This window comes from Salvelinus namaycush, chromosome 2, assembly GCF_016432855.1.
Source record: "Salvelinus namaycush isolate Seneca chromosome 2, SaNama_1.0, whole genome shotgun sequence".
Taxonomy (NCBI): domain Eukaryota; kingdom Metazoa; phylum Chordata; class Actinopteri; order Salmoniformes; family Salmonidae; genus Salvelinus; species Salvelinus namaycush.
The window spans coordinates 70,512,271-70,526,684 of NC_052308.1; the positions used below are offsets into that span (position 1 = coordinate 70,512,271).

The 14,414-nt window shown below is 43.0% G+C and overlaps 1 protein-coding gene across 1 annotated transcript in view; it reads right to left on the minus strand.

Annotated features, from left to right (window-relative positions):
• Window positions 1–13,683, minus strand: part of LOC120017426 (cytosolic purine 5'-nucleotidase-like) — a 28,681-nt gene extending 14,998 nt beyond the window's left edge. Inside the window, exons 1-3 of the mRNA XM_038960176.1 lie at window positions 13,513–13,683; window positions 10,087–10,219; window positions 2,305–2,378 (exon numbers count right to left, since the gene is read on the minus strand). Of these exons, the coding sequence (XP_038816104.1) occupies window positions 2,305–2,378; window positions 10,087–10,187 (175 nt within the window). The 5' untranslated portion in view covers window positions 10,188–10,219; window positions 13,513–13,683. The remainder of the gene's footprint in view (window positions 1–2,304; window positions 2,379–10,086; window positions 10,220–13,512) is intronic.
• Window positions 13,684–14,414: the final 731 nt, after the last annotated feature.

Sequence of the window (14,414 nt, forward strand, 5' to 3'; positions counted from 1 at the left end):
ACAGATACATAAACAGCCTTCATCCCAAATGGCACCCTATTCCCAATATAGTGCACTCATTTTGACCAGAGCCCTATGGCACCAGGTCAAAAGAAGTGTACTGTATCGGGAATAGGGTGCCATATGGATCGCAGCCATAGCTTATGACATATGAAGTGTCTTCTGTACAACTTCCTGGTTGCTAATTATAGGCCTAAGTACTTATCTAGCTGTATCGGAGGTGGGTCGAGACGTCGCTGTCACTCAGACAGCAGTATCTTTATTAGACAGCAACACCTTGTCAAAATAACATAAATTAACATGGGTACTGTTAGTAGCTTGGGCTCCACTCTGCCAAAGGCTAAGAGTTAGCATAGTCTAGCTTATTCCAAAACGAACAGCTGTCAGGCTAATCACCATGCTACAATAGAACAGTGAAAAATAATCCCGTGCCCCATAGAACTAACAGGTCGACAGTGTGACTCCAGTGTCATTTGAGCTTCTCAGAACAGGAGTCTCTCACTAGGTTGTTTTCAGAACAGTGTGTGTGTGTGTGTGTGTACAGTGTACACAGTGTGTCATTTGAACTACAGTACAGTGAAGCCTCTCCATGTTGTGTTTTCAGAACAGCGAGTCGTCGAGGACAGATGTGTCAGCCAGCGTTGCCGGGGGTATCTAGTTACCACGGTAATTTGCTAGAGGCGAGTGGGCAGGGACAGTGTTAGGCCACACGGAGCTGTCATCAGCGGATGATTTCACGACCTTTGATATAAACCACAGTTAATGACGGATGACCTATCATAGAAGGGCATGGTTCAACTAATGCGCTTCTCTTTTATCAGGCATCGTGACCTTGATATGGATATACTGTATCCTATTGACATGGATAGACTGGAGGACATTTGATCTCCTCTGTGCGACACAAAGCTATTGACAGAAGGCCTATCATAGAGGAACATGGTTCAACATTTGCCAGATATCATGATCCTAATATGAACGTATAGGACCACTGTCTGGTTATGGTCTATTTACAGTCAGAGGATTTGTTGTACATTTAACCATGCTGTATGAAAACAATTGTGGACAACTCCTAACAGCCCTCTTTTTAAATCCTCACTAGAAACAGAAACCAACGTGTAGCCTACCTGCTGCCGTGAGAAGTCGTCCCAGTGAGGGGTCTGACTCCTCAGGCGTCAAGTCCTATCAACTTTGGTCAAGATGCTATCTAGCTAGCTAAACGTGCTTCAGTGACTCAGCTAAGTGGAGGGTTGGTAATTCATCTATAAATACAGTGTGTGAGACTTTGAGGAGGGGGTCATCCCTAGGGAAAGGGGATTGCTTGTACCCGCAAACACATGGCCCATATCCCATTTCCATCATCTGAGGGCAGATTTTACGGATGCTCAACTGTTGACATGTAGCCTCTTGATATGGGACGGCCCATAACCAAGTGATGATGTTTACAAGATGCCAGGGCTATCGTATCGCTTCTCTCAACGCTTGAGTTGCGACCGCAGGAACGGGCTGTGGCCTCCCTGGCCAGAGCGCGACACAGCGACACCTCGGCCTCCTGCCGGTCACTGGGGAGAACCTCATCTAGGGTTCTGGTGCGCCTTGCGGTTAAAATCGGGCACGGACTCATGTCAACGCCATCATTTAGACGTTGTGTCAAGCGATGTCCCCTAATTGGTTTTAGCCTAGCCTTCATGTGGTTGACGGTCAGGTCAATGGATTACAGACAACCTATTGTCACTTAGAAAACAATTAGAAAATGACTGCTACTTTTTTTTTTACTATTGCTTACTCAAATACAGAGAAACTGTACTAATGTTAATATTTGGAAAGTGAGGATAGTATTAGCCATTCACTTGAGGTCAAAGAGTTTTGTTGTTTGCAAATTCCAATGACAGAAGAGACTAAAAACAATACATCTAAACTAACATCTAAATCGGATTACAGATTCAGTTAACGCATTTTCCTCCGTTACAGTATCCTTCTGAAGAACTCATCACCTTTTTCCATCATCGCTGTACCCCAAGAAACCTACACCTCCCCTGTCCTTCTACCCACCACCCCTAGTCCCCCTAGGCCCCAGCGAGTCTGGTCTGGGCTTATCGAATGACACGTGAGCCCCTGTTCTGACCCGGTGTACTTTGTCAACAAACACTGAAGGAGAAATCAATATGGCCGACGACTAGTTGCTATGCCAACCAAACTAGAGTTGAGCCTACATTGTAAAGTAGTGACGGTGGGCTGAGGGCGCCCACACACACACACACTGTAAAGAAGTGTTGACGGCCAGGGCAGCGACTGTAGAGCACTTACCGGCTAGAGTGTAATCCATATCGAAGCCAAAGCATTTAATCTTCTCCATGGCCAAGCTTCTGTTTACAAAAACTCTAAAAAGGGAGGAAGCAGAAGGACAGAATCAGAAGAGTGATTTTGAGAGACATACAAGAGAGTTGTACCTCTGTGTGCAAGGAGAACATTATGATAAATTGCCTCTCACAGAAGAAGAATGAGCAGAGGTATTTTGGGGATTAAATCATATGTTAACCATCTAGTGATGGTGGTTCTCATGGTTCGTGGTTCTCATTGTGAAATATAGCCTAACAAACATCAACAATTGATATGCATGGCCTCAAAACAGATATTAGAAACAATTTGGCACAGATAATGAAGTCAGTAAGCTCCCATTTTCTCTAGCCTTACAAGGCGCGTTCCCACATGTCTTAAAAACATAGGCATTTGAGTATTAGACAGCTAGACTCGCTATCTGAGCTTTTTAACCTTTTAAAATGCATTATTAGCCCTCAGACAGTGCATTGCTTCCTACAGGGTAGGTTCACAAGTGCACACTATAGCAAAACATTTTGCAATGGACATCAAAATTAGCGTTTCTTATTGGACAAGTTCCATCCCTGTTTCAGTCCGTTTGGTACCTAATGAACATGACTCTCCATTCTGCATAGACAGCATGTTTACGGTGGCACCTCAACTAGCTCAACTGTTCCCGGTGTTAAATCTGAAGGCACGGTAGGGGGATCTGCATGGCCGGAGTGGTCGGCATTGTTGGCATATCCTGCCTGACACTTTCTGATCCAGCCATCTCCAGTGGCAGGCCAGGCCAGGCCACTCCAGTGGCAGGCCAGGCAGCTCCAGTGGCAGGCCAGGCCAGGCAGCTCCAGTGGCAGGCCAGGCAGCTCCAGTGGCAGGCCAGGCCAGGCAGCTCCAGTAGCAGGCCAAGCAGCTCCAGTGGCAGGCCAGGCAGCTCCAGTCAGAGAGATCTCTGTTCCTCTGGTTCTAGGCTTTACCGTGTTAGCGCAGCCTAGCCTGCTACCTACAGCTTTTGAACATACTAACACAAAACAACTTATACTGCAAAGTGACTTGTATAAAAAGATTAGGCTACACATAGAATTTCACATTTTTTTTCTAAATATGTTGGTATTCAAAAAAGGTCTCCAGATGTTTTCACGCACAAAACATAATTAATCTAACCATTTTTTAAATATTTCATACAACTAGTAAATCCAGTTCAACAACTACATATCTGTTAATGAGATTGAAAACATGTTGACAGGCATTCCACAAACCGTTTTGTCTTTGCTCCGAAACAATCAATCAACATCTATGATACAATCCTCATTTCCACAACACCCTACCACTACCCTACCACTACCCTTTTCCTATTCAGGTAAATAGTAGGTCCAGGACGATACCAGTATCGCAATACTCGTTAGTATCATGGCAAAATTAATAAATAAATAAACAGATTTAACTTCTTTACAAAAAAAGTCCTATTGTTGGTAACAGACATCATTATGTTGTCATCAAGTCACATTTATATATTTTCCAAGCTATAGAACACAATATTTTAAATACAGCAGGTTTTTAAAGGAGCAAAGAATTGTCTGCTTTGTGTTTTCATTTTTACCATGGAAAACATTTTCACTATGATCGAATACTCATACTAACCACACTAATGTACTATTTGTGACTTAAATTGAGTATGTAGTATGCTTATTGGTCATAGTATCGATATAGTTAATATGCCAAAAGTTCTGGAAGTTGTACTAAATTCGCCAAAATACGAAGTATACTAGCAGTGAACACAATTTCCGTGCTTTTAGGGCCCATAATGCAAAATGGGCGTGGCTTCACAACGTTTTCAGATTTGAAGAAAATGGTGGAAAATATGCAGCTGAAGTCCAACGAGAAAGGATACAAATTCATTGCTTTAACTAATTAAGACAAATGTTAAGAAAATGTTGAGCAATGTAATAAAGTAATGACTTTTGAAATAAGTTACATTACACGTTATGTTGGCTGACAGTTAGCTAACCTTACGAACCGCATAGCATATCATCACAGCAGTATGTAAGCTAGCTACCGTCCTAAAGTTAGTTGGCTACTAACATATCGGATTTGCCAGGCAGTATATTAACTATATGCTATATAACTAACTGCCCAACGTTTATTGACATGATTATTCACTCCATTCTTAGCTACGTGGTTTAGTCATTGTGCATTCCCAAAGAGCATTGCTAATTCTGTCTATCTACTCCGATTTCAGAGCACTCTCGTCTCGTCTGAGGGCGCGTTTGTAAATTCACGCTAGCTATCTTCTCCAATTTCAAAGCACTCTCGTCTGAGTGTGCCAGAGCGCAGAATAACTGATGAATTTATGAACGCTCAACACCCATTGAATATGGCCGGTGTCAAACGTTGACTAAAAAAAGCGTAATTAAAATGTTGCCAGCAGCACAGTTACAGTCACCAACACTCTGGATAACCAGCTCTGCTAGGGCAAGTAAAATGGTCAGAGAGGTGTTCTCTCATTTGTGTCTGGAAGTAGCTAGCAAGCTAGCCAACGTTAGCCAGTTAGCTTGACTGCCGTTGTGAGGTCAGAACGCTCAGACCAACCCTACTCCTCGACCAGAGAGTCCAGTGTGTGCGCTCTGAACGCTCCAAGAGCGAAACGCTCTGAATTTACAAACGCTCCAGATTGAAATGATGAACACACCCGAAATCGTAAAAGGTCTAGCTAGTCATTTGTTATGCTAACAAGCTAGCAAGAGGTTGCATAGCAACAGCATCAACTTCCGATAGACAGGCAAAGCACTAGTACACTCAACTGAAAGGATACAGTTCTTTTACAGTATACTAAAATTAACTAATAGTATGTAGTATATACACTCATTAAGTATGTAGTATGTTAGTATGGGTATTTGAACACAGCTATTATGATACTGCTATCTTCACGGACATAGGAAATAGACCATAATACATTCATAAATCATCCAATATTTTGTCATTACCTTGCTGCAGCTCCATACTGAACCAGCTTCCACTGCGATTTAAGCCCGACGGCAGACATACGATGCATTCTGTGTCGTGACTAAAAGTGTACTAGCCTGGGCTCTGGCCTAGCCCGCTTACATAATGCTATTCCAACTCCAGCCCAGGAACAAAAGAGCCCACTCTCTTTGCTTCCTTGCCATTCAATTTCTGACTTGTTGCAAAAATTATTGTTGCCATTCTGCATCATTCTCTGTTATTGTTGTTGTTGTTTGTGGTGCCCGTTTGTCACTAGTGTTGTTGGTGGGAGGGAGTTGTTGTTTGCTCTAGACCTCAAAGACATCCAGAACAATCCATCAGGTGGAAACAGCAACAAACTCAGTGCCTCCCAGGCCCTAAGCCACTGGAGCTAGGCTACTGTACAGTACTAAGGCTCAAGCCTGTATTCGCAAAGAGTCGTAGTGTACTAGGATCAGTTTAGCCTTTTAGATGACAATGAATGTGATTGTATGGACCGGAGAGACCTGATCCTAGATCTGCGCTCCTACTCTGAGACGGTTTGTGAATAGGGGCTATGCTTTCCATCAGGAATAAGGAGAATGTAACACCATTCACTGCTTTAACTCAGAAGAATTTAATCAGAAATAGCCAATTACCTGATGCTTACAATCCCTAATATGGATGATACAATTACAATGTCAGTGCACTGGATGTGAGGCAAACCTACAACTGACACTAAGCTGTGGTTACAGCCGAGGTCTCTCTAGGCTAACTGATAACAATCAGCTGGAATGTGAGTAGGCCTCAGAAGGACCTACTGTATTCTCAGCATTGAGTACAAAGCGGGGTCTTGAAGTAATGGGTAGATTACTGGAGTTCTTCTTGTTACAGTCCCCCTACGAACAGGTTAAAACAGTCAAACTGTAGGTGTACAGTTCAGGCCCTCTTTCTGCAAATAGACCAAGATGTTCTGGGGCTATTAGCACTGAGGTGAATGTGAGTGGTAGTCATAAATGTTGCCCAAGTGTGCGAGTACTCTTCTCCCTACTATTGACAAAGAGTGACGGTGGGGGACAGCCCACTTTGACCTGATGACCGGGCCTCAAATAGACTGAATGTGTGGGCCGGCCTCTCGTACTAGCCTACCATTACCTGACTGTCTGGTTGTCACCACTGTGGTCTGAGTGAGGGGATTCACTTTTAGGTGCAGGCGACGTAGAACTAGATTTACTAGAACGGGTAAAGCCCCTCAGAGCACAGTGATTCTATTTCTATGTAGTCTATATCTAACAGTGAATCCCTAGCTTAGGCAGGGTGACAATCAGGCAGATTTGTGTTCCACCAGTAACCTTATCTTATGGAAACAGTACATTGAACCTACCGTGACAGACCCTTGTCTGTGAGACTAACAAATGGTGTTAGCCTTACTGACTGAGTGGATTGTTTCATCAGCCTTTCAGCAAAGATATTCTTTCTGTAAAGGTTGCTGATATTTTTGAATCTGCAAAGTTTGTTAAACTAAGCCTGACATTTCAACAAAAAAGTGTTCAATGCTGTTCAATGCTGTTCAATGCTGTTGTTGTGAGGGACTTCGCTTACAGACTTCCTTATAGATGCCAGAGTGCCAATGACTGGAACACTGCAAAAAAAAAAATCACTGAAGCTGGAGACTCACATCTCCCTCACTAACTTTAAGCACCAGCTATCAGACCAGCTCACAGATCACTGCACATCTGTAAATAGCCCATCCAACTACCTCATCCCCATACTGTATTTATTTATTTTGCTCCTTTGCACCCCAGTATCTCTACTTGAACATTCATCTTCTGCACATCTATCACTCCAGTGTTTAATTGCTATATTGTAATTACTTTGCCACTATGGTCTATTTATTGCCTTACCTCCCTTATTCCTACTGTATGTTTGTTTATTCCATGTGTAACTCTGTGTTGTTGTACGAGTCGAACTGCTTTGCTTTATCTTGGCCAGGTCACAGTTGTAAACGAGAACTTGATCTCAACTAGCCTACCTGGTTAAATAAAGGTGAAATAAAATAAAGTTAAAAAAAAGTTAAGGCAGATAGACCTAACAGTGACACAGTGACAGAAAAGTGACAGCTTTAGTGCTGCTGTAATGTCCATAGCTTATGTAACCGTATGAAATAACTGCAATTAACCCGCACGCGCACACACAACGTCTCTTTGGTGAAGTTAAACGTTGCACAAGCCGCTGTTTATCGCACTCACGTGGAGCCGGCATTCCTGCCCACTGCCATTGTCTACCATTAAGGCCAGCTAACCAGCATGCATGGCCAAAGGCTTCTTTCCTGTCATTAGATAAAATGCATTTAGGGCTCATCTATTTTAGGTTCCCCATTTCCAATTACAAAAGTAAGTGACTGCCAAAACATTGTAACCTATTTTACGACTGGGCACCACTTTAGCCTATATTTAATGAATTAGAGGACTAGTTTATCGAGTTAGGACATAGAGAGAGGTTATTTGACCGCTGCACGCAGCTAGTGTGGGACCACACACACGCAGTCACACACACTAGAGCTGGGATGATAAACCGAAAAGTATCGACAGACATTTTGCTGATAACTTTCATTACGATAAGTAGCCTACAGTAGAGAAATGTGAAGTTTGAAATGAAATAAGTTTGCTAATATAATATGGATGTTTGTTAATGGGACAATTGATGGCTACAACCATACAGGTACTAGTAGGTTAAAGGATCATTTTTAAAACCTGTGGTGCACATTCATGTTGTAAACTTATCGTTCTATTTATCGTTATCGCCTAAATTCAGGCAATTTATCGCAACATGGATTTTCCCCCATATCGCCCACCTCTAACACACACACATCACAAACGACATGTCAGTATTGAGAAAATACATGTGTTTCAGTTGAACAGGATGTTGGTATAACGGTCATGAAGTTCTGAGGAAGACGCTTCAGACAGGAAGTGTTCGATTAAATCCACAGAGACTTCAGAACTGAACGGGTGTAAAACAAACTAGTACACACTGACTCTGTAATATACTCTACATTGCTGACAGGTTGTCGCAAGCTATTTGACCAAAGAATAACCTACAACTACACCACATTCAAATCCACAGCAATTTACAAGACATACTGAGTGGTTATGAAGATGTGAACTGAGAATTAGGCTAAGTGGAAAGTTGAAGTTGAAAGACATTTACAAACAGAGGGTTGGGTTTCAACACATTTACAACCAAGTAGTATCATAGCGTCCTGTCATATGTTGCTGCTGTAATTATCTGAAGTAGACTAATGACTAAAGAAAACAGTGACACACAATACACGACTACAAACAGCACAGTAGCTTAATATAACTGAATGTTATTATACATGCTTTACATGTTAGTCATTTAGCAGACGATCTTATCCAGAGCGACTTACAGGCGCAATTAGGGTTAAGTGCCTTGCTCAAGGGCATATCGACAGATTTTTCACCTAGTCGGCTTGGGGATTCGAACCAACAACCTATCAGTTCCTGGCCCAAAGCTCTTAACCGCTAGGCTAGCTTCCCAGTGTCCATCCATCCATACATACAGTACAAGTCAAAAGTTTGGACACACTTACTCATTCCAGGGGTTTTCTTTATGTTTACTATTTTCTACATTGTAGAATAAAAGTGAAGACATCAAAACTATGAAACAGCACATGTGGAATCATATAGTAACCAAAAAAAGTGTTAAACAAATCAAAATATATTTTATATTTGAGAGTCTTCAAAGTAGCCTTGATGACAGCTTTGCACACTCTTGGCATTCTCTCAACCAGTCAGAGGATAAGTTCATTAGAGTTACCAGCCTCAGAAATCAGCAACTAACTGCACCTCAGATTGCACCTCACAGGGTTCAAGTAACAGACATCTCAACATCAACTGTTCAGAGGAGACGTGAATCAGGCCTTCATAGTCAAATTGCTGCAAAGAAACCACTACTAAAGGACACCAATAATAAGAAGAGACTTGCTTGGGCCAAGAAACACGAGCAATGGGACATTAGACCGGTGGAAATCTGTCCTTTGGTCTGATGAGTCCAAATTTGAGATTTTTGCTTCCAACCGCCGTGTCTTTGTGAGATGCAGAGTAAGTGAACGGATGATCTCTGCATGTGTGGTTCCCACCGTGAAGCATGGAGGTGGTGTGATGGTGCTTTTCTGGTGACACTGTCAGTGATTTATTTAGAATTTAAGGCACACTTAACCAGCATGGCTACCACAGTATTCTGCAGCGATACGCCATCCCATCAGATTTGTGCTTAATGGGCCTATCATTTGTCTTTCAACAGGAAAATGACCCAACACACCTCCAGGCTGTGTAAGAGCAATTTGACCAAGAAGGAGAGTGATGGAGTGCTGCATCAGATGACCTGGCCTCCACAATCACCTGACCTCAACAAAATTGAGATGATTTAGGATGAGTTGGACCACAGAGTGAAGGAAAAGCAGCAAACAAGTGCTCAGCATATGTGGGAACTCCTTCAAGACTGTTGGAAAAGCATTCCAGGTGAAGCTGGTTGAGAGAATGCCAAGAGTGTTTAACACTTTTTTGGTTACTACATGATTCCATGTGTTATTTCATAGTTTTGACTATTATTCTACAATGTAGAAAATAGTCTAAATAAATAAAAACCCTTGAATGAGTATGTGTCAACTTTTGACTTGTACTGTACATACATACATACATACATACCTATGGGAACATGTCACCCCTGACGGTATCAATAACTGTGGTAACTAATATGTCACTTACAGTGTCCATCCATACATACCTATGGTAAGCCTCTCTGCGGTACTTCTTCATGGCCAGCCCGTCCATGTTGGCTGGAAGGTCTGCATAGTTCTGCAGTCTGTCGCTCCATGACGTGGTCATATTTATATCTTTAAAATCCTCTGAAAGTCAATCTAGACAGGGAGAAAATAATAGAAATTCACCTTGACATGATTCTGCAGTTTCCTCTTCTTGCGCTTTGAGCATAGGCCTAATTGAACATGATATAGGCTTATCTATTTAGCGTCAAATAACTTTGAAATCTTCAAACAGGAGGAGTATGAACTCTCAAAGAGTTCACTACACTAACTCTGCGGAACCTGTATGAACGAGCCACAGTTGCAAGCCACTGCCTGTCACCCGGCTGCATTTAGACTAATTATGTAGTTCGAAGGCGGGGAGAGCCGCCGGGCGTGGAGAGCCGCCGGGCGTGGAGAGCCGCCGGGCGTGGAGAGCCGCCGGGCGTAGAGAGCCGCCGGGCGTAGAGAGCCGCCGGGCGTAGAGAGCCGCCGGGCGTAGAGAGCCGCCGGGCGTAGAGAGCCGCCGGGCGTAGAGAGCCGCCGGGCGTAGAGAGCCGCCGGGCGTAGAGAGCCGCCGGGCGTAGAGAGCCGCCGGGCGTAGAGAGCCGCCGGGCGTAGAGAGCCGCCGGGCGTAGAGAGCCGCCGGGCGTAGAGAGCCGCCGGGCGTAGAGAGCCGCCGGGCGTAGAGAGCCGCCGGGCGTAGAGAGCCGCCGGGCGTAGAGAGCCGCCGGGCGTAGAGAGCCGCCGGGCGTAGAGAGCCGCCGGGCGTAGAGAGCCGCCGGGCGTAGAGAGCCGCCGGGCGTAGAGAGCCGCCGGGCGTAGAGAGCCTAGTCCTCCAGTCACACCAGCTGTTTGTTTTGTCAAATACAGAACAAAAGAGCCACAATAATCTTATCAAATCCCTAAAATAGGGTAGGCCAAGTCTGTGTACCAAATGGCACCCTATTCCATATATAGTGTACAGGGTACTGCTTGGGACACATCCCTAGTTTGAGTCACGCTTGACTACTAAAGAAATCGAACAGCGAGTGTTGTCAATGTTCACAGGTTGCAGTTTGCAGGCCATTTCTATGCAAGACTCTGTAATGAGTTAGAAGAACAGGGGATGAATGTAAGACTAATTACTGTCCTCATCCTGACTGTGGCTAATGAAAAACGGTCGGCCACCGAGGTGGAAGAAATCAAAGGAGTCACTCACTTCTTCTGGGCTACTCAGTCTGAGGGACAAAGAGCTAGGGTAGGTTAGATTAGATCGAGCACACGTGACAGGAAATTGAGTTGTACGGTAGGCGTAACACATTATTTTTTTAATGATAAAAACAGAAATGAAAAGAGCCTTCAGTGCCAGCATGCACATCTGTTCAGTGTTTAGCAGCGTAAAATTCTCAGGGGAAAGATTTATGTTTTTAGCTGTCTCTCCAGAGAATGACCAGTTTTTTTATTTATTTTTTTTACATTAACTGCCTTCTCTATCACCCAGGAGACTAGAGAAGGGGGCAGGAGAAAAAGCTGAGGTCAGCTTTTCTTTGTCACACAACTCGCAAATGACACAATACACAAACAAGCGAGAAAACCTTGAGGGGTTGAAGGGTGAGGTAGCCAGCAGATCTGACCTTGCTTACAGCAGCACTAGGGTTGTACAGAATTCCTGCGTATATTAAAACACTGTGTGCCGGCGTGAGATAAGGCTCGGGAAATGTACTTCAATCCAGGGATGAGAAATGTGTTGTACTTCGAATTGTCCCGTTATCCCAACTGTTACACCGAGAAGATTGAACCAGTGCTCGTTTTTAGGAGTCATTCAATCTTCTCATGGTGTAACAGTTGGGATATTGGGACCATTCAGAGTACAACACATTTCTCATCCTTGGATTAAGGTACGTTTTCTGAGCAATACCTCACGTCGGCTCCACGGCGTCTTAATATACACCGGAATGCTGTCCAACCCTAGTGCAGCTGTAAGCAAGCGGGTCAGATCTGCTGGCTAAGGGTGAGGGGAAGACTTATCCCCAGCAACCATGAGTTTCCTCGCTCTCAGCTGTGCTATAAGGAAAAGTGACATTTGATGAGATGCTCTGAAACTGGGTTCAGGCAAAGTGACATCACAGTGTGAACTACGCAACTGAGCAAGTTTTCTAAGGAGGCCAAGGACAGCCCTTGGCATTTTTGGCATAGATAAAAGTTTGCCTATTCCAGCCTTATGCTCCTTGACAAACCAGTGAATAAATGCAGAGTATAGCTTTATTTAAGATTCTGTAATGGGCTTTACAATCAAAGACCAAGTTAATATTTTTATCCTCAATAGAAAATTATACAGTGTTCAGACTTGGTCCAAGGTCCTACAGGGTACACTGGACCTGCCTTGTCAGACCAATCAATGCCGGATTGGCTGATGATGCACCATGCCAGATATGTTTTTGATGAAACAAATAGATAGCTAACGTTATGTAGCAGCTAACTACTTTTTACGTTTGCTAAAAGAATGGGCAAATCAACACAAGGTAAAAGAATGTCAAGTAAACTAGCAGTAACTACTCCATTTGAGTAGCAAGCAATAATCAGCTGAGCTACGCTAGCTAGCATGGTAGCTAACAGCAATTTTGTGGCCAACAAAAAGTGATAAGTTAGTTAGCTAGGTCACATTTTAAATTCAGTAGCTAGGTATGTGCTTTAAAAGGTGCAATATGCATAAATCACTTGCTAATATTTCACCTCAGTTCAGTTTGTGACAAAACAACCAGTCATTGTGTAGAGAATCATTGTACCATGTAATATATTTTCCATAAACAAAAATATTGTATTTTCAGCTGTTTGAAGCTGGTATACAAAACTGAAACTTAAGAACGGGAAGCATAGAAAACGCGCACATAGAACAGATCTGCCGCTTCTTAGACTTGCTTTCAATAATAATGAAAGATCTATAACTGTTATTTCTATGTGAATTTGGTTGGTTCGCCCAAAAAAAGTTGCATATTTAATAACTAGGTTTAGCTCATTGTTAGCCTGAATATATACTGTAGCTACCTTTTAATTATAGGCTCAGCTCGCGCAGGGCTTGTCATTATGCGCTTATCTTGCCTGCACAAACAATGGTCTCTGTCAAATCACATTTTCTTTGCTTGCAGATCGCCAAGAGGGTTAACTAGTTATAGCTACCTTGTCAGCTAACAGCTGATTATGGAGTTTAGCATTAAATTCTAACATTAAGCAATTTACAAAATGGACGTTAGCTATGCCACAATTTAACTATTTTGTCGCATTTATTAGCATTACGCTAAGCTAGCTAGCAGGCTACAAAACAACCATTCACATCTGCTCCCCCTTCACGGAAAAGCCAAAGTGGCAGACTGTCTATAGTAGAATAGAACAAAAACGGGTGTTCTGTGACCGATTTTACATACACTCACCTCTGTATTCCTCGATAAAACAAAAACTGCACCGTTTGATAATCTGATTATGCGCTTCATACACGATCAACGTGGAACAAAATCGAAAAAAGTATCTGAAATGCACTCGCAGAAGAACAAGTAAATACGTTATGCATACACAGTCCGTGGAGATATGATTCTTTCGCAATTACTTGGAAAAGCTCTCTGCTGACAGTGGATTGTTACCGAGGCAGTGGGCGGTGTTTTTCTGCTGTAAGGGGGAGGGACATAAATTGTATTATTGAAATGTGATGATTTTAGGCTGAATACAATTCTGATATCATCAATGGGCCATCAATGAGACTACTGTTGCAATTCCTTTCATTCACAAAATGTATTTAGAATAAAAATACAATTGTGATTTCGTAATTTCACAAGTTTTACTGCAAACACTATTGCAAACTTTGATTTGTTTTTCCAAATCAATCTATTGACAATTTATAATTTTTTTATTAGGCAAATCATTTCTCTATTCTCTATTATTTTGCTGAATAGGCTCCAGTAAGTAGGCCTAGGCCTACAATAAAATGGCCTGCAATGCAGACTTGGACAATAGAGACTACTGCTGCCTCCACATAAATGCATAGAATAAATTGACACAACATACATAGAATAACACCCCATCATACACCCCCCTCCCCACCCACACAAAACGTTAATAAGTGCATGGCAGGCAAGGATGTGACTAGGTGGCAGTTCCACATGATCAGGGCCAGGCTCGAGTCTGTTATTGCTGTCTCCCTAATCTACCTCTGTGTCTCCTCTGCTGTTTAGCAGTTTTAATGACAGGGGGACAAAATAATGTTTATATCTGTTCAGCCTGCATCTAGGCACCCTATAACACCTCCCCGGTGGCATCAGCTGGAGCTCTGTGTTCAGTG